Consider the following 19,840-nt stretch of genomic DNA (forward strand, 5'->3'; position numbering starts at 1 on the left):
AGGGAAGTAGGACACAGAGGAGGAGTGTATAAAAGCACTGTGATGCAGACACACAGGGCATGCACTGAACACACTCTCAGACTCAAAGAACGGGCAAAGAACACACTGCCGAGCAAACAGGACAACAGTCTGACTGGTGAGTAAAAACAAATATTAATCTGGCTGACTTGGAACTATATGATGAAATTCAGAATTCTCTAAAGGATCATGCAGAGGGACTACCTATAAAATATCCCTTCTTCGATTTTTCCGTGCAGAACCAGAGACAGACAGGATGGCTGCAGAACCAGTTACTCGGGGGTAAGAGTGATTTGCAGTGTTTTCCTATTGGTCTCCAAATTCATTCTTATTCTGTAGTTTCCACCCATATTATGTTTACATTTGACCTTAAAAAACCCTTTTTTTTTTTTTTTACTTGAATGCTCTTTATCTCACCTGTCAGTATCAGTTGCTGCAGGAAACTTGGCAGGTTTTCCAGCAGATGTATTATGTAATAAATGAACAATAGCATGCTTATAAAGTGTGAATGAACTTTCGAGGTTTGGTCAGAAAGTAATTACAGCTTTTGCACTCCGTGTCATAGAGCCTGCAATAAATTCCCAATCCTCCTTCTCCCACAGGGACCTATCTGAAGAAATTAAAGTTGCGACCAAAGACAGCCATGTCAGGTCAGAGAGCACAGAAATGATGATGAGCTTCCAGAAGGGAGTCCTCACTCTGCCACAGTACAAGGTAATATACCTGAGTATCACACAAATACCCCCCCCCCCCCCCCATTTTACTTCATTGTACAAAATTCCACTTTTGCATTCGCAAACCGGCGCTTCACTCCAGCTCTCCTTTTCGTCCTCAGCTCCTCATGAGCTCACTCTATGAGATTTACAAGACCATGGAAGAGGCGCTGGACAAGAACAGCGACCATCCCGCAGTCGCACCCATTCACTTCCCAGCTGAACTGGCCAGGCTGGAGGCCCTCAGGAAAGACCTGGAATTCCTCCTCGGCAAAGACTTTAGAGAGAAGATTGTCATTCCTGCCGCCACCAGGAGATACTGCCACAGACTCCGACAGGTATGTTTCACGTATGATGAATTACACAGTCATGGTGGCAAAGCTGTGATTGTTAATGACAGATGAATTTACATAACTTAATCCTCTTTCTCCGCATTCAGATTGGCGACGAAAGCCCGGAATTGCTGGTTTCCCACTCCTACACCCGCTACCTGGGCGACCTCTCCGGAGGCCAGTACCTGATCAGATGGGCCAGGAAGTGCCTGGATCTACAGGACGAGGGCCTGTCATTCTTTGTCTTCCCCGGCGTCACCAACATCAACAAGTTCAAGCAGCTCTACCGCAGCCGGATGAACATGCTGGAGCTGACGGAAGAACAGAGGAAGGCGGTGTTGGACGAGGCAGTTAATGCTTTCGAGTTAAACATCCAGGTAGGACAAACTTTTCATAGGGCAGCTGACTGGTCAAAGATGATCCCGCGAGCAGCCGATTGATGACTGTTGTTTTTTCCTCTTAACAGGTCTTTGGTGAATTAACAGAGATGTTGAGGATCTCTGAAAAGCAGCAGCAGAACAGTTCTGTTAACTCCAAAACAGATAGTGCCATGTTCAGGATCCCCGGGACCGTGATCAGCTCCTCTCCGCTGGTCAGAATGATGGCGGGGCTTTTCTTGGCTTTGGCTACCGTCACCATGGGCGTCTATTTGTACTAGTTTAAGAATCACACAAGAATCGGCAAATTGGTCCATGTCTGAGTCCTCCTGTATAAATAGTTTTTATATAAACTGTATAATATTGTTATCATATGTAAAACTGTAAGATTTCACTGCCAATTTTAGAGTTAATAAATACAGCGCGATATTTGAGCAAATATGTCGAAATGTCAGCAAACCTTATTTTCTTGAATGTTCCTGACAAAATATTGTATTATAAAATGTATAGGTTATGACACTGTAAATGCACACTTTTTAATAAATTGCTGAAGGACTTATTACTGTATAATGACTTCTAATCATAGATCATGTTCTTAGAATTGTTCACTGCTTGTGATGGGGGAATGCCCTCTGCTGATGTTCAGGGTCCAGCTGGGTGATATTTCTGCTAATGTTTTGGCTGCAGACCACATCCCCAGTGTTCATGTGACCCTGGGTTCTAAAACGCTCCTTGTTGAAAAGTCTGTTTTTGGCGCTGCGCAGCTGCTGACAACCACCACCCACTGCTGATGTTATCGGGACATTGAATGAGCCTGTTATCATGTTATCGCTGCCATTAGACTGAGTCAGAGGGGCACGGCTGCTAAAAAATGTTGTATTGCTGATACTAAAGAATACTATTAGTACAAATTAATTTAATGACCAATTTATTACCTTTGATTATTCAATCCATTGATCTATTTCAATAGTCATTATCTAGAATGCTTATCCTTATCAGGTGAGCTGGAGCCTATCTAAGCTGTCATTGGTCGAGAGGCAGTTCACCCCAAACCAGTCGATCACACAGCTGCATATAGAGACATACAACCATCAACTCTCATTCACATTGAAAGCAATTTAGAGTCTCCAGTGAATCAACTGCATGTCTTGGACTGTGGGAGGAATCTGGAGAACCCAGACAAAACCAACAGACGGACGGAGAATATGCAAACTCGACCCCCCCGTAACAATTGAACCAGGAAACCTTCTTGCTGTGAGGCTGATGCGCTAACCATAGAAACATCATGTAGCCCTGATATATTGCGGCTTCCCAAATTAGAAGCATCCATGTCAGAAGATGATCTTAAAAGGAGTATAAAATCATTCGGAAAATAAAGAAATCAAAATGAACAGAAAGTTAGCAAAGATTATTTTGCTATATATCCACCTGATATGAAAGACAAATCTTCAAGCTTTTGGGCCATTTAAAGAGTATAGCATGTTATCCCTTAAAAATGGGAAGCTGCCATTACTCTAGAATTTACCCTAAAATGATTTAACATCATTGAAAAGGACTACGATTGATAATTTTTGACAAAGCTGCATCAACACTATGCTTTCAATAAGTGCAACAGACAGGTTGTCTTTTTCAATTTCTCAGACAGTCCGTTTTATTCGTGCTTCCTGCTGCCAGTGCTTGTTAGATCTCACAAGCGAAGCTCTGGCTGGTGCTCCACCCATCACCGCTCCACCATGAGAGCGATAACTTAACAAGGATTCCAACAGCTGAGAAAATACTTTTTGCCTGACTGACCAATTTGGCACAGTCAACATAAACTACACATCACGCTGCAGGGGTAAAAGTTTCTATCAGCATTTTATTGTGGCTGCATGATTTCACTAGTCATGAAACCACATGAGTTGCACATAATAAATTAAATCACAGAAAAACGATTCTTAACAGCAGCCAGGAAAAAAAAACATGAAAAAAGACAAAAGAAAAGGGAAAAGAAAACCCAAACAAACATCTGGCTTCATATTAGGCCTTTTTCATGGTGACACATACAGTGCTGGTGTTTGTCTCCTCCTAGAGGACAACTACAGGAAACAGTAAAATGTGTCAAATGATTGTACTTCACAGGAATAGGCTAAACTCAACCTTGAAAAGGCACAGCAGCCTGAGTAAATCACGAATGTCCTCATAATTATTCTGTCTGGATCTTTCAAAATCAGAAAAAAAGGCAAATTACATTCAAGATACATTCCAATCTACAGCTGTAGCAGCTTCCACCATTTTACTGGTTTGTGCTATACATTACGCAGTCAGCATTGGTTAATGTGAGGAAACAGTAGAAAATGTAAAGCTTTCTTTTTTGTTTTTTGACCAGAATGAGTGGCTCGAGCAATGCATCGCTATCTGTACGGAGGCCATCAACACAAAATAAAATCCAAACAGCATCAAACTACAAAACGTGACAACGACAAACATTGTTCATCACTGACTGGGACAATTTACATCGCCTCCCATTGCTAATCTCAAACCAAACGCATATACTGTATATCAAAATACACGGCATCATCAGAAAGGAAAAAAAAAGTCTATAAGATACCGAGAGACAGAAAGGTCTCCCAGCTTGAGGGGGATTGCACAGCAGTACATAGTAAACAATAAAAACAATAACAACAGAAACCCACATTGACCCACGACCGGTCTTTGAAAAGTAGGACTCAAACCTGACGCAGCGCAGATGATTCCTTTTCGAGAAAGGCAGAAGAAATCCATATGGATAAAAGCAGCTTTAAAGGGAAAACTAAAGTACAAATAAACAATAGCCCAACTGTGTGTGACCAATTTTTTTCTTTCTCGGTGGGTCAAATGAAAACACAGTGATAGGACTCAGTCTATCTTTAAAAACAGAAAGACTTTTCTGATTGACTGTTCATGAATTTTCTCGAGAGGTGTCATTTGTTTTCATGTGAATAATAATGTAACTTTACTCCATGTTATTACTGACATTTTTGGACGAATTATGCCTATTTGACCGAGACAACCTCCTTCTCCTTTCCATAAAATTTAGGTCTTGCACTTTATGAAGGGGAGCCAATGTTATCTGTGATGTGCAGCAATTTTTTTAAAATGAGAAATTAAAAACCCATAGCCAAGTCCCCAAAAAATGAACTGCATTGAAGTTGTATTTTGCTATTTGTACTGTTTTTCTGCATTCTTCATCTAGCTTGATTTGGCACATTGTCCTCCTCTAGAAGGCAAGAAGTTCCAAAATCTGCAAATATCAAACTAAAATGATGTTCTGTGACACACAGTATCAACATCTGCATGTATCCTAAAAACACATAAGACATCCACAATGACTTACTATCTTGGGTATTTCTTTGAAAAGGGAAATTTTGGCTAAAAAGAAAAAAAAAAAGGCTCAGCTACTTTTAGGCAGAAGCAGCGGCCGGGTGCTGCTCAGTTGGTTTCGTACGTTGACAACAGTGCTGCGTCGACAGGCTCCATGCAGGAGGGGCAGTTGAAGGAACGCATCAGCCAGGGATCGATGCAGTCAATGTGGTAGATGTGGAGGCAGGGCAAGAACCGAATGGGATCCCCATACTCAAAATCCATCATGCAGATCACACACCTGCAGGAGAGAGAGATTCTGTCCTTATCTCTCTGATCCATCTTCACGCAGGCAAACAACTCTTTCTAACTAACTTCTTTTTGACGGGGAGTTGTTTTATGACATAATATCACTTACATTTTGTGAGGAAAATGTATCACATTCTTATTATTTCAGACAGTCTTTGGGGTTCTGGGGGGAGCCGGAGGAGCTGTAATTCAACTAAAGTAACGTAATGCATCCTCGAACTGTCATTGTGCATAGTGTTACATGACAACTGAAGCTCGCACAGACAGCATTTCAGCCGCACTTCAGTTGATTCTCTGCAGCAGTCAGCTCTCCCTTCTTTCCCTGAGATAATGGCCATCGACCAGATTGAGTTTTCAGAATTTTAAGTCTCCACAGGACCTCCAGGGGTAGAGAACAGCTCCATTTTTCACTACCTTTTCACCATTCCTACACATGTTTTACAATACAGTAAGGTGTTTCAAAATGAGTTTTTATGCATAATTTCTATGCACATTTTTCTTGCTTTTCGCTTCAAAACTGAAGTGGATTTGTTGGCTATTACGTCAATGTGAAAGGAAGCAAAACATTTGAATGTGTATTTCTAAAGTAAAAGTGGCAGAGTCTGCCAGACATATGACAGGTGTGAACCTGGCATATGCCTAGTGATGATTTTTTTTCCCACCCTTCCAAGGATTCAAAAGTGATCTGTTGGTCATATCAGTGTTTTCACACACATATGGCAATAAGTATTAGTGCGTGTGTTCAAGAAAACCTTAGGTTTTCTTTCATTTCAACATCAATGTAAACAGGTGGGACCAGACACAGTGTGTGTCAAAACACACGTCTCAGGCGCATTCCATGCAGCATGGAGTGATATGTCACAGAGAGACTCAGGGTTTCGTCAGTTTCTATTTACAGAACCAAATCAGTACGGTAAACTGATACCTTGTTTACTGGAATATGAATAAATGTGTAGTACTAATAAAACGCACCATATATTACATACCTGATACTGGGCTCAATAGTTATAATGGTAGTAATCATTTCATTAACAATGCAGTGTCAATGTTTTACTTGAAAATGGGTAAAATGTTGACAAAACAACTGCTCCCAACTTTATGACTGACAGGAGTTAGTTTTCCCTCAGTTTTACTGTGAAAGTTACTGAGATCTAAGAGCTTGTTCAAAGAGAAAGAATGCAGCTTTGGTTTCAAACTACAGGCTTACCGTTTTTTTACCTTACCCATGTTTTTTTTTTTCATTTTTTGCTAATACGGAAAAATCTCTTTACTAAAAACAGATGAACAGCTGTCAACTTCCTGAAAAACAGCTGCGGGGGATGTTAAATCATCAGCGAGGCTATTTCAAACTCACTCTTTCACTTTCTTTTCAGAGCTGTCAGACCCTGGATCGAAGATGCCTCTGGGCAGGTGATGGATGAGACCGATGCGCTGGGCTATCCGGATCTGCTCTTCTTCCGTCAGCTGGCTGGCCAGGCGACTCTCACCGGGGGTCGGGTGGTACACTGGCACTGACTGGGTGCGCTCCTGATGAGTAAGACATATTCAGGAATATGTCGATGTTTATCTGTGCAAAATGACCACTTGTATCCCAGACTGGTAATGACATTGCTATCTAACAAGAGATATGCATCGCACAATGAATCGAGAAACTTAAAAATCGTGCAATTAAATCAATAACATGATTTTATCTACAGCAGAATGGGAGGGGGCGCAGTGGTAGGCGTCAAAGGTTAGCTTGACTAGTCTGCCTTTTACCCCCCCCCCCCCCCCCCCCCCGCCCCCCACCGTTGGACAGGAAAAAACGAAAACGCTTTTAAACTGCGGTTTACTTTACAAAACTGGGAATGATAAACTACAAATGACAAATGATAGTATCGGGGAGCGATTTCGGGCATAACAAAAGTGAAGTTGTGCGGACTATTTTAGCTAATGCTCACCTGATAGGGCGGCGGTGGCTCTCCGGGCAGGCTCCCCCCCTCGGACTCGTTCAGTAGCGACAGATCATCCGCGGTTTGCGAAAACAAACAGTTCCCCATTGAACTGAGACCAGCATTAGAGGGTCGACTGTTTCGTGAGGGAGACACACACACACACTTTTCCCGAGCCGAGTCAACTGTCGTTACGCCGTCAAAAACCCGACTTGACGCTAGTTTAGCTAGCTTTTTGGGGTCTCCCCGCGACGCGCTCGGTAAAAGGTCGTCGCTGGGCGGAGGCGAGGACACCTCGACGTCGTGCTATCAGGTGGCGGATGAATACGTTTTCAATGCGAATGTAAACCGCTAGCCGATTTCCGAGAGCCCGACAAGTATGATCGCTTTGTGTTTACAATATACTGCCCGGAAGTCGTCATCGCTGCACTGAGCGCACTTCCGGCGGAAAAAACAATCTCCCACAGTATTAAAAAAAAGAACCAGTAACCAGAACTTTTTATCAACACTCTAATTTTGACTTGTTTGCAAAAAATTCAAAACATATGCAGCTGCACTGTGTGTGCAATTTGGAGTAGATTGAGCTATGATCATTTCTGCCTTATCAACCGAGGACACCCTTTATTTTCTGAAAAAAAAAAAAAAAAAAATCCTCCTTGGGGATGCTTAAACCTGTATTTTGAGCAATGGAGAGCAGAGATTATGAGGAACTACTTCAGTGGAATGGTGTAGGATCCTTTGGTGGATGGTGATTTCTCTGAAACACATCATTTACTGTATGACAGATTCCCTTTAAGGTATGATTTTACGCTATGTGATATCACAAATCCCTGTATGACCTTTTGGAGGCCCACATGATGTCATATACCTCCACAGAGGAGGGCAATGGGAACCCACTTCATTATGGGAAGACGGACATAACAGAAAAGCTTGATGATATATAGCCTTCAATTTTTTCCATCATTAACTAAGCATTATTTTAATGCCGTTCCTCCTTTTGAGGGCTGATCTTCATGTTGTTTAGGTTTTGAAAACACCACACCCAGTGGGATTAGTCAGTGCAAGAAACTTTTTTTTGCTCATCAACCTTATCCATGACCAAGGAAAGGAAAGAATATTAAGCACTTCAGTGAGGAAGATAATATGAGGGGAGTAAATGGGGAAAAAATGAAGTTAGAATCAATGTTACCTAACTAAAAGGGATCATTTAGGAACTTGTCTTGCTTCAAAAAGGGCAGGAACGATGATGATGATGACGACGATTGCAATAAAGGTGTGAATAAAGCCTGTGGATGTCAATATTTTTGTTGATACCATGTCATGTTACTGGGTTGAATACAAACCTACTTGCTAAGTTATCCTTGGTTACGTTGCATGTGAGGGTTTTCATGAATTAGACACTGTGTTCATTATCTCAACATTTATTGTTTGCCAATGTGTGTATTGATAAGAGGTTATCAATCAAAATTGTTATTTTCTGCTGTAGTTTATATCCTTGATCTTGGTGAGGCCTGAGAGATGTTGGGAGAATACATGACACTGAACATCGTCCTATAAAATCAGTGCCGCTCATCCGTCAGCAGACTGTCAAATGATAAATCCATGATGCTGTGTTTTTGCTCCCGCTGAACTGCCCCCCACTGCTGACCTGACCATCTACTGTCTGCTTTGTGCCTGTCTGTCTGTTATAGGGTATTGTTCCTACTTAACTGTTTTGATATTTCCTTTTTAAAGACTGAATTTTCTGGTCGGGGCTTTTATTTGTGTTTTAAGCCCTATATGTGGTATACGTTTGACTAAATGTTAATGTATATTTGCAATGTTCATATGTTAAATGCTCATCTAGAGGCCACATGATGCTAATCCTAGACAACTCTGGTCCCGATATTAATGTTGACAAAATTATGTGAATACCTGAAGAGTTTAAAATGACATATGGTGACACTGGAGGACAAAGCAGACTTTTCAAGGGGAAATATATTTTCTAAATTTTAGATTTTCATTGGCTGGTTCAATGGGCAATTCTGGTGGTTGTCCATCAAAAGATTTGATTGCAGCAAAGGGAACAATAACATAGAATGATGTGACTATAGCTGCAGGAGTGATGTTTGTTTTTTGTAAAAAGTTATTTCAATACCTTCTTCACACCTTTATGGTATGTCTGGTCAATATAGACCATTGATTGTATGATTTAACTAATTTAACTAATGACTTTTTAGTAGAGAGAGCTTGACTGCTCATTGTCAAATCTGTAAGCAGTTTGTAGCCAATAGGATAGGGGAGGAAGGGTAGGGGCACCTCTGAGTTAGATTTTCCTTTCAGCAATGGAGAGTAAAGAAAGCCAAAGGAGAAAACTGAAAGCAATGCACTGGGAAAAGATGAAGTACACTGTTCCACAATGAAGCATCGAGATCCTGCGTTACTCACGCTGACAATAAATCTAAAATTATGCAAGCTTTACCGAGGTTGGAAAGCAAATGTCAGAATTGTACACTAATTGTAAAATTGGACACGAAACAGTTGTCAACCACATAGGTAATTTGAACTAATATAAACAGGGTGTTGCAATAAATTGGCCAAAAAATAGTCAAAAATAAAATGAAACAAGACAAACAGAAAAAAAAAACTTGAGATCAATATGGGTTCATTTAATTCTTAGGGTGAGACCTTGTTGTGAGGAATAAGCAAGTTTAGAACTTGGAGTTGGAATATTAGTTATACATGGGTAATTACAGGGAATCATCAGGCAGGCTTTTATGGCCATTGGGGTGACAATCTCAGGTCAGGGGGTGCGGACCTGATTTGAATAGTCATCTGATTGATTTCACTCATCTGTCCATGATTAATGTGTCATTTACTGATCAGTAGAGGTGGAGGGTTTCTTTAAATCGCTGAATTTGTGTGGTTGATAGATTTCTCAGATTAATTACCCTAGCTAAAACAATTAAATTCAATAACTGTGTTGAGCTGGTGGCGTCCGATGGGTATGAAAGCAATAAACTGGGAAGAAACTAATTGAATTTTATTTTTTCAGCATTTTCATATTGCACGGTTCCGGTTTCTAATTTTGCAAGCTTTGCTTTTCCAAAGAATTAACATCTTTGCAAATCTTTGCACAGGGCACTAAAAGAGTTCTTAAGAGCGAATCATTTCAATTTTGTTAGAATATGTCTAAAAGGCAATTTCTTTTAATTTCTCTTTCAATTTTGAATGTAAATTACAGTTGAAACGTTTATTCAGTGAATTTGGTTAAATAATCTAACAGTGACTAAATTACTGTCATTATGATTTTAGCATAATCAAACATGCAAATCCAGTAGAGCCAGCACACCTAATGAACTTTATATTTGTTTTTTGTTTGTTGAATTAATCAACCACATGTCCAGCTGCAGGTTACCCTTTCACACTATGTTTTTTTTTTCACACATTTGGAAAACTGCAAATTCTGACAAAATATGTTGCTGGACATCCCTCTCACACTGCTGGGAATGAGGTAGCTTTCAAGATCAATCATGTCAGAGATGACTTTTTGCCATGCACTTCTTTTTTTGACTTTAAAACAACACTGCAATTTTTATTTGAAATATTGCAGTTAAAGGGCCTGTGGCAAGCAGAACTAATGACTCCTTTACCTGATTTACTCTGTACCCTCCGAATTCACCTTTTGTTGGAAGGCTTTGACTTAAAGGCTTGCCCGAGCACAAATAATAGCAGAACAAAAAACCAAACAAAAAACAAACCACTGTGAATTTACAGGACTGAATCCAGCAGGTCTGGATTTTCCGGGTCTGTCGGCCCCCCAGCATCCGTGCCGCGTCGTGATGCGGTCTACCTTGACATTCACACGGTATACTACTGGTAGCGAAGTAGTCTAGGTTTGCAGCGATTTTTAATTAACTGGGTTAATTTTTGATAATTTCGAAGAACAGCTAAGATGCTACTTTATACATTTTTGTAGGAAACATCACCAAATATAAAGCCGGAAGAGTTTTGTTAGCGATGGAATCCTAGATAAAAACTACTTTTGTTCAGCAAATGTACGACTTAACGGCGATGTGACGTTTTTTCGCGGCCCTCAGCCCACCCAGGTGTCGAATGATGTACACTAGACAGCATATGGCATTGGGGTTAGCACTTCCGCCTCAAAACAAAAAGGCCCCTGGTTCATTGTTTGACAGGTGGGGGGGCTTTCTGTGTGGAATTTGCAGGTACAATCAAAAATGCAGCAGGTTCATATGAAACTAAGGTGCCCAGATGACTGAATGGTTGTATGTCTCTATAGCACATGTGTGACCCTGAGCTCAGTATATTCAGTGTAGATAATGAATGTTATCAATGAGGTGTGAAGTTGGGCCATTTCTTCGGTTCCTCCACAGTAAGAAAACCTTTTTGCGGGTTTCTGCTTCACTAGCAGAAAGCGGTCCATCAATACACATTGAGTCACGATTGCTCATGTCTAATGCTTTTTAATTTTTTTTTAAAGTGGTTTCCAAAATTCCCTTTGGTACGGCTTAACTGTTGTTTTATGCTAAACCAAAGCCTATTTTGAATGCTAATTGACATCAAGGGGAAAATACAACACCAGGCACTAGAGTTGGTGTCATTGATGCTGACATTTGTTATCTTGGCTCCTCCTCTTTTTAACTTATCTTTGGATCACATGGGTGGAAGGCAAGAAACCGTGGCAACATTTACTTTGGCAGCTCTGTGCACGCAGCGTGAAGATTGGCATCTTCCTGGCATTGAAATTATTTGTATTGAAGGACATTATGCAACTGCGGAGCAATTTGTTTATTAAAACATTAGAAAGAAGGACATGGCACGCCATGCTGGTACAGTCAAGAACATCCTTTTTATTCAATCAGGTACTGCTCTTCTCAAACTGTGTTTTTCTTCTTATGGAAAAGAAACTGTAATTAACACATGCATTTCGCCTAGAGCTCTGGGGGTGTTCTCACAAAAGAAGTGGTGCTGCACTGGGGGTGTAGACAGAGGCACAGAAGAGCTGGGAGTCAGGGGGGCCTAGAGTGCTGCCTATTACACCAGTAACCATACACTCTGAAGAAGATAAAGAATAAAATAAACAACAGAACAAAGACCTGGAGCAGTCCAGCATGAGGTGGGCAGAGGAGAAAAATGGAGGGACATTTTTGAACCCTCAAAATCTGAGAGATCAGGCTCACGCTAGCCTCGTTTAACATTTGGTTGGTGTGTGGCTAATACTGCTAAGGGATTTCATGGCTACCCCACAATTAACGATAACACTTCACTTTCCACTATCTTTTTTTTTTCTTTTTCTCGATGGGATGTGGGATATGTCCTGGAAATGCAACCCTCCCCCGTTTCAGCCTCATGCAGGACAAGTCCGGTAATAAGGTGCTTGTAGCTTTCATTTACAGTCCAAGGCTTCCTTAAAGGAGGCCTAAACGACAGCATACCCTGATAGCAAATATATATATATAAAAAAAAAAAAATCCAAATTAAAAGGAAACAAAAAAAGATGGTGGGGGGGCGGGGGGAGTAAAACAAAGCCAAAAAAATAAATAACGAAAGAGCAAACTCTTATCCTAGTCAAAGCAGCCCCTTTTTCCAACATCCCAAAAGCAGTTCGTTCAGCTCTCTCGATCCCGTATGTCTCTTCAAACCCCTGAACCCTGTCATCCCATCCTAACCCACCCAAGGACACCCCCAAAGGCCCTTCAGCGTAATTTGTTCACTTACATTAGCTGTTGAATGGAGAAGCTGAAGAGATGGGTATGGTAATACAATGTGAAGCATACAGACAAGAATAACATGTGAGCTAACTGCATTCTGCTCAGACAAAAGATTTTTCGGCATTATTTTTTTTTCTTTTTCTTTTCGCCCTCTCGACAGCAGAGAGCGCGGGAGAGAGAAAGGAGAGCGAGAGTGTGAGAAAAAAGGGAGAGAGCGCAGAGAGATAGAGAGAGATAGAGAGATAGTGAGAGAGAGAGAGAGAGAGAGAGCGAGCGAGAGACGGACACACACTTACAGACTACTCCAGTGTCTAAGAGAAAACAGACAGTGGAGACGGGAAGAAAAAAAGCAAAAGCTGAACAATAACAAGTTTTTTTGCCTTTTCAAAAGAAAATTTTTGTCATCATTTATCAATAAAAAGTAAAGAACTAACTCACACCAGCGTCCTTGTGTACTGTATATATATATATATATGTGTGCGCGGGTGCGTATGTATATAGCCGTGTATATACATACACACACACGGTTTAAAAGGAAGATAGGATATAGGGGAGGTACAACAGAGGGGATCGGGACTCTTTCCGCAGGCGCTTGTTCCCCCCGAGCGCTGAGCTGTGAACACCTTTTGCCTCCTCGCAGCGCTCGGGGGGGGGGGAGACACGCTACCTGGAGCCATTTGGAAAAAAAGGGCGATCTGGATTACAAAATGGAATCTGTGAACAAAAGGCACTTTTAAGGGACAACCTTTAACTGCTGGGAAACTATACACTACAGCACAAGCACTATAAGAGTCATTTACAGAAGAGCGGGGTGGAACAGGGGAGAGGCTCACCTTGCTTCCTATTTTTCGTAAATGGTTCAGACCTCGTCTAGCTTTTAGCCGCACACTAAGCTACTTTTGAGCCCCTACCGTGTCGTTTTCTGCGCTTTACGCCTAAAAAAAAATAAAAATAAAACCTGCGTTGCGACGCGCCGAGCTCCATTCGAGAAAGTTCTGGAAACAAGTCAAGACGGTCGTGGATGTAAAGGGCTTCCTGGATGTGAGGCATCTCCCAGAGTACAAGGAGGGACTTGTGATTCATACACGTTTATGATTAAAAAAAAAAAAAAAAAAAAAAACTATAATAAAAGTAAACTGGATTGGGAGGGTTTATACACGATCGTTCTTTTATTTTTGCTGGTGAGTTTCAGCTAGTGCACGGGTCGCATAGTTTTCTTTGAAATTTCCTCGGCTTGACGGTAAAGGTTTGCTTTTTCTAAAGGTTGAACCAAAATGCCTTTTGTGTCACAACCTTAAGGAATAGGAACCTCTCCCCCCCACTCGATACAAATAGAAGAATACAAATAGAGAGAGAGAGGAATAATGCTGTTTCCTAAATGGTCTGTTATTTTTGTTCAATACCATTCATTTATAATATTTCTGGATGTAATTCTTAGTGTTAAAGCACCAGTTTTCTTCTGATGATAGAGGATTTCTTTTTTTTTCTCTTGAAGATGTGTAGATTTTTTTTCCTTCAGCCCTCCCACATTTTTTTTTATAAACAAATGATTACACAAACTTTAAAAAAGAGACAAAAGGAAATAAAAACAATACCCCCAACTTACAAAGACTAGGATTTTCATGAGCCCTCGAGTTTAGAGTCCGGGAGCTTACAGACTTGAGACAAATAACATTTTTTTTCTCTTTTCTCTTAGCTTTCTTAAAAATCTCTAACAGACAAACACAATGATCTACCCAATGCATTGCACGTGGCTCAATCGACACATATTTTTCAATAATAATACTTTCCATCAAAAAACAAACACTTTTTCCTCAATCCTACTGTCAATTTTTCTTTTTTGTTGTTGTTGTTGTTGACATTTTCATCTATGTATTAGAACGCTGTGCTGCAGATGGCGGTGGCGTGTGTGTCGTTTTGATTCGTACTGCTAACAGTAAGATGATGTTAACTGGAACGGGTTTTTCGGGAGGGAATGGGTCGCGGGGGTGGGAGGGGGGCTTTTCAGAAAATAACTAGACTGCGAACCAGCTCATGTAGTAAAAGTTAAAAAGGAGCATATATCATAAATATATATGTATAAGATCTCTCTCTCAGTCTTAACAAAAAAAAGTTTGCAGTCCTCTACAAAGATCTGTCCTAGGCCAATGGTTTCCACTCGCGCCAATGCTACCATTCCCCGTAGCATTAGCTTATCTGTGGGAAGAGAACCTGAAGTTTATTACTAATTGCATGAGGGGAATACAGAGGCACTTTCATATATTGTTAAAAGTTTTGATATATGTTTTAGTACATAGAGCTAATGTCACTAGAGAGGCTGATGACAGGGCCTCAGCCCTGCTCACTATCCCTGCAAAATAGAACCAACAGCTAGGCAGTCCAGTTATTTTGTGAGGTCGGCTTTTGTTGGATTGTGTCATGATGAAAATAATAACAATAGCAAATTTTTAATGTGAACATGTACATAGAAAAATATCTCAAATTAAAAAGACAAATCTTAAGTGAATGAAAAACCATTAACAAAGGCATTTTGGAGAACCAAATATAAAGGCTTCCCTTTCTTATTCATTTCAGGTTGTAGGTGTTAGTGTGCTATTCATGTGTGTATGTGTGTGTGTGTGTGTGTGTGTGTGTGTTTGTGTGTGTGTGTGTGTGTGTGTGTGTTTGTGAGAGTGTATTCCTCTATGTTTTTCCTGTGAGGGGACTACGGGGTTCAGGATGTAGCAATGCAAGGGATGTGCGTGGTGAGCTCTTGTTACTGTGTCGTCCATATATGAGATATTTGAGAAACTACTGTTAATGTTTCCTTGAAACCCGGGCGTGATACGAAGCGTGTTACTGCAAACTAAAGAAAAAAAACATGGCATGACATGCAAGAGAATTTTTTTTTCCTTTAAAACAATCCAAGTGAAACAAAACCAAAACCAAATCTGAAGAAAACACCAACAAACTAAATGAAAACTAATAATATGAAGCTCATGCTGCGTATGCATTACTGTAAATTAAATTCCATGCCTGTGAAGAATAGAAAGATGACACTGTGAGTGGTTGTGTGACAGACTAGTTCAGAGAGGATGTCCTGTATGTACTCTATGCAAGCATGCATTTAGTGTGTGTGTGTGTATATTGTGTGTGTGCTTGTGTGTGTGTGTGTGTGTGTGTGTGGGTGGGTGTGTGCTGCATGTGCGGCATGTCAGGACTTAAACTTGGTTTGTTTACACAGCCGCATCTCTGTGGTTTGCAGCCAGCCTCGACTCACTTCTCTAATCGCTCATCTGACCATCAATGTGCAATTCTTTTCATCCCTTATTAAAGAAAAAAACAATAGTGCATAGGTGAGGGGATGAAAGAGCACATGTAGTGTTAGTGTTATGACTGTCGTGTGTTCACTCGCTCGCACTTGCCTCTTGGCTGTCACTTCTCCCCCACAGCAAGATGCCCTGATACTTCAACAAGTAAACAAAAGACCAGCCACTTAGTGCATATGTGTCACACCATTGGATGGTGTCACCATCATTGGCCAATCGGAAATTAAAAAGAGTCTCAGGGCCGAGCGACGAGTGTGGCAGAGCGTGGCGACACACAGGCATCAGGCTGTGGCTCTGGTCTCAATCCTGGGTGCGGCGAGCACCAGGTGGGTTGGTTGGGGGGTGCGGGGAGGGGCGTTAGGAGGATGGTTGGCGGTGCCTCTAGAGAAGTTGCTTTTGAAAAATACAGCGATATGGAGGTGTGCAATTTGGGTGGCAATCCATTTGAAGTTGCACAGCCGACTTCCTTATTTACGTGTTAATTTTTTTTTTCGTTGTTTTTTTTTGCCGGGTGTTTTTTTTTTTTTTTTTGGATCTCCTAGCCAATGCATGGAGTTTCATGATGGAGACAACAAAAGAAAAATAATAATAATAAAAAAAGAAACAACAAATGTAGAATTGGTCATTTGTCAGGTTGCCATATTGTGATTCCTTTCTAACTTTTTATGGCGTAAAAGACAGTTCCTCATTTTCCTCCTTGCATTCTGAGTTTGTCCACTCAATCTTATTGAAGCCTCCTGCCTTCGGGGGGGTTGGATATTCCTCTTCGAATTTGATGGAGTTTGGGTGGGGCAAGGTTTTTTTTCTTTTTTTGAGTTCTGTAGTCGTACTTTGAATAGTGTTGGCGCGGGAGAAAACCTTTAGTGTCAGCAGTCTGTTCTTAATCAGCGGTGGTGTGTTTATTTTCCAATTCTCATGACACAATTTTAGCTGTTGATTCATCGAGGCCTTGTCAGAGGAACCAGGACTGTGGAGAGCAAAAGGGAGAGTGAATTAGTATCCAAGCTTGCGAAAGCGACAAAAACACACGCTGACGATTTGAAGAAAGGAGTTCGGGGCGGTGGGACAAAGCATGAGCATCGCGCGATGAACCGTGCTGTCGATTTTCCGACGCATTTTCTTTTTAAACAAAATTATGCAAATGAAATGTTTTGAAGCCTGCAGCCACTAGGTGGCCATCTCCAACCCCGGTTCCGCTCGCCTTTTCAGTATCTGCTGAGCTCAGCTGTCCCTCGCAGTTACTACCTCAACTTTACCACTTGCTGTTTTAAAGAGGGGCTGACTCGAGGTTTTTATCTCATTAAAAACCACTGTGTTGTTTTAGAGCTATAGATAGCGCCGGGGCAGCACTTTTTGCATTGTCCTGAACAGCTTTCCAATCTCTAAAACACAAGACCGACTGGCCACGCGATATTGGTTTACACGTTAGGCGATCCCGCGCACCGGTCTCCGAAACAGTCTCGGGCTGTGCTGTGAAGTGAACAGGGGCAGCTACTTCAGGGTTCTTGTTTCTCACTTTGATAAGAGGGGAGAAAGGGGGCTTTGGCACCGGCCGAGCCGTTCTGGCTGCCGCTGACATTCCATAGGCCTCGGCCCGGGGAGTGCAGAGAGTCACCCCACCTTTCACAGTGGGCTCTGCCGCCCCCCCACCCCGGTTTGAACAAACCCCCTTCAAAAAGTTTTATCTGCCACTAACTTGTGTGCCTTCCAATACTTTCCTTTTTTCCCCCTATCCATGATTTGGTGTTTGTAGATAACTCCTCCTTCTGGCTTCGACTCCCCCTAGCCCCCTTCTCTTTTCCTGTCCCTCCTTCTCTCTCTTACTCCAGCCCTCCCAATGTAATCGTTGGCAGTGGAAAGTGACCCCCCCCACCCCCGCCCCCGCCTTCAAGTCCAAGTTCAACTGCCTATGACATCATGTCTGGTTGCTTTGGGCAACCAGACAGCCGGGACGTGACTGTGGAGTGCAGTGAGCTTCAACTAACTCCTTCTCCCATTTTTTTTCGCTCCCCTTCTCTCAGTCTCTCTCTTTTTGATACACACTCCCCTATCTCCTCCTCTCTTTCTGCAGAACCAAGGTCCAGCCACCAGGGAGCTCCTCAGACCAGCTTTTCTCTGCTTCTTGCCCTGACAACAGTCGGACAACACTCCCTCTGTCATGGCTAGTTGGCTAGCAGGCCCTCGGTCGGGCTGGCAGGGCTATCGTCTGAACCCCTCCATATGCCAGAGAACAGCAGGATAGGCAGAGATCTCTGTTAGTAACGGCAGCTAGAACAGTTACTGACCTACTAGGCACAGCAAAGTGGGATGCCAGAGCCCAAGTTCTCACTGAGCATTCTGTAAATCCGACAGAAATGCTCAGACTAGAGCGTTTTTTTTTTCCCCAATAATACTTTTTGGTAAACAATAGCAGTGGATTATGTGCATTGTGAACAGGCTGTTCCCCGTTGTCGGGGGGGGGGGGGGGTTGCGGGGCACAAATGTTGATGCCGCATTCTTGAAGTGTTTAGGCCGTGTCTGGATGTCCTCTCCTTGCCGGGATTGTGTCTGCAGGAGAGCAGCACAGGTGGGGAGGTTGAAAACAGAAAAGGGGAGCAGAGGGAGGAGAGAGGAAGGGTGGGCTGGGATTCGGCGAAGTGAGCCGAGCAGAGCTGCGCCGGCGGAGAGGCGGGGGGTGCAGATTGTTTCCATGTGTGGGGAGGACAGGAGAGCCGAGTTGGCTGCAGGCAGGTGCGGTTAGCCCCTAATGAGAAAAGTTGTGTTGGTGATGGAGAAGGCCCAAGACACTGCAGCCCAGAAGCAGGGCACAGCCAATGCTGAAACCACAACGTAGTGCTCCGCTGGCCTCACACGCTGCACTAAAACATGCTGTGGGGCCTGGCGGAGATAAATCAACACTGCTGTAGCCGAAAACTAATTGGCACGGTTTACATTCACTAAGCGGGAACTACTGTGGAACAGAAACTGTAAACCAATACTGAAACTTCAGATCTTCACATTCAAGGGCAACACTTTTAATGATGTAGGTGTGCAGGTCTGCGAATAAATAGCTGACGTTTATCCGTATATACTGTATCAGTACCCCTGGCTTATTGTTTTTCCCCCTCCCTGAGAACATTTTGAAAGCTGTGTGTTGGGTGAAGAGGCGATAAAATATATATATATAAAAAAAAAAAAATCAATCCAAATAGACCAATTTGACCGTATTCTGAGCACTGGAAATGTACAAATTATTTTGAAACAATGTTACCAACCTTTAAAAGTGTGATAGACATAACAATTCCAACATATTAAAGGTCCACCGTTGTTTATGGCTTTGAAAGCAGATGACATAGTTCTCTCTATTGGATATAGTTTATATAAAAATTTCCCGGAAGGTGGCTTAGCTCAAATGCAAAGTAAGAATTTCTTCTTAGAATACCTACTGGGGCAACCTGCGCATTAACAGAGTCGACTTGTTCGATTCAATTCGGATGGGAGGTTAAAATACAACAGCAGAACAAAGAAGTAGCCCTTTCGAAGTGTCTTTTTGGGTGCTGAGGCTCTCATATACCAAGATGATGACAAAATATATTTGCTCAGCTTAAGCCCATTAGTTCTGTTGGCTGAACCCCTGATTGGGCAACACTGCCATTGTCTGAGTAGTGCTGTGTCATGGCCTTGACTCTGAATGACATGGCTGTGCATTCAAAACCCCCAAATTACCTACATCGGAGCTGCACTTTGACATCTCTATGCAACACCGCAGAGTCACACTCACGAGAAAGTGATGAGTGAAAACCAAAAGAAAATACAGTCGGAGGCAGTGGAGGGAGAG

The 19,840-nt window shown here is 42.1% G+C and overlaps 3 protein-coding genes across 38 annotated transcripts in view; 1 reads left to right on the plus strand and 2 right to left on the minus strand.

The window, feature by feature from the left end:
• The first annotated feature begins 44 nt into the window (after positions 1-44).
• Positions 45-2,005, plus strand: hmox1b (heme oxygenase 1b). Of its 2 annotated transcripts, none has more exons than XM_086157049.1 (6): positions 45-136; positions 258-300; positions 621-732; positions 854-1,069; positions 1,171-1,440; positions 1,530-2,005. In XM_086157049.1, exons 2-6 carry the CDS (start codon positions 275-277, stop codon positions 1,719-1,721), a joined length of 816 nt encoding a protein of 271 aa, XP_086013175.1. In that variant the 5' UTR covers positions 45-136; positions 258-274; the 3' UTR covers positions 1,722-2,005. The 2 variants fall into 2 exon arrangements, with proteins under 2 accessions (XP_086013175.1, XP_086013176.1); XM_086157050.1 differs by having other exon boundaries at positions 48-135; positions 252-300.
• Positions 2,006-3,278: 1,273 nt separating this feature from the next.
• rnf11a (ring finger protein 11a) lies at positions 3,279-7,429 on the minus strand. Its single transcript, XM_086157036.1, has 3 exons — positions 7,011-7,429; positions 6,425-6,597; positions 3,279-5,062 (listed from the first exon to the last, which is right to left on the minus strand). The coding sequence occupies exons 1-3, from the start codon at positions 7,107-7,109 to the stop codon at positions 4,891-4,893; spliced, it is 444 nt and encodes a 147-aa protein (XP_086013162.1). The 5' UTR covers positions 7,110-7,429; the 3' UTR covers positions 3,279-4,890.
• A 7,255-nt stretch (positions 7,430-14,684) lies between these two features.
• nfixa (nuclear factor I/Xa) overlaps positions 14,685-19,840 on the minus strand; it is a 105,984-nt gene continuing 100,828 nt past the window's right edge. For 32 of the 35 annotated variants that reach the window (XM_086157087.1, XM_086157067.1, XM_086157073.1 and 29 more), the window contains one exon: positions 14,685-16,990. Coding sequence is in view for 21 of the 35 variants with exons in the window: in XM_086157067.1 (XP_086013193.1) it covers positions 16,976-16,990 (15 nt within the window). In the remaining 14 variants the exon portion in view is untranslated. The remainder of the gene's footprint in view (positions 16,991-19,840) is intronic. The other 3 variants (XM_086157088.1, XM_086157086.1, XM_086157081.1) reach the window with 1 other exon arrangement.

This window comes from Fistularia commersonii, chromosome 12 (assembly GCF_037954325.1).
Source record: "Fistularia commersonii isolate RoL2024-O1a breed Wild chromosome 12, RoL_Fcom_v1.0, whole genome shotgun sequence".
Lineage (NCBI taxonomy): Eukaryota > Metazoa > Chordata > Actinopteri > Syngnathiformes > Fistulariidae > Fistularia > Fistularia commersonii.

What these genes read in the sequence shown, in the direction of transcription:
- hmox1b (XM_086157049.1), top strand. Translation starts at nt 275, where the DNA reads ATGGCTGCAGAACCAGTTACTCGGGG. An exon ending in GCAGAACCAGTTACTCGGGG is followed by an intron (nt 301 to 620) that starts GTAAGAGTGATT and finishes CTTCTCCCACAG; the next exon opens with GGACCTATCTGAAGAAATTA. An exon ending in ACTGCCACAGACTCCGACAG is followed by an intron (nt 1,070 to 1,170) that starts GTATGTTTCACG and finishes CTCCGCATTCAG; the next exon opens with ATTGGCGACGAAAGCCCGGA.
- rnf11a (XM_086157036.1), bottom strand. Translation starts at nt 7,109, where the DNA reads ATGGGGAACTGTTTGTTTTCGCAAACCGCGGATGATCTGTCGCTACTG. An exon ending in AGCCACCGCCGCCCTATCAG is followed by an intron (nt 6,598 to 7,010) that starts GTGAGCATTAGC and finishes CTTACTCATCAG; the next exon opens with GAGCGCACCCAGTCAGTGCC. An exon ending in TCTGAAAAGAAAGTGAAAGA is followed by an intron (nt 5,063 to 6,424) that starts GTGAGTTTGAAA and finishes TCTCTCCTGCAG; the next exon opens with GTGTGTGATCTGCATGATGG.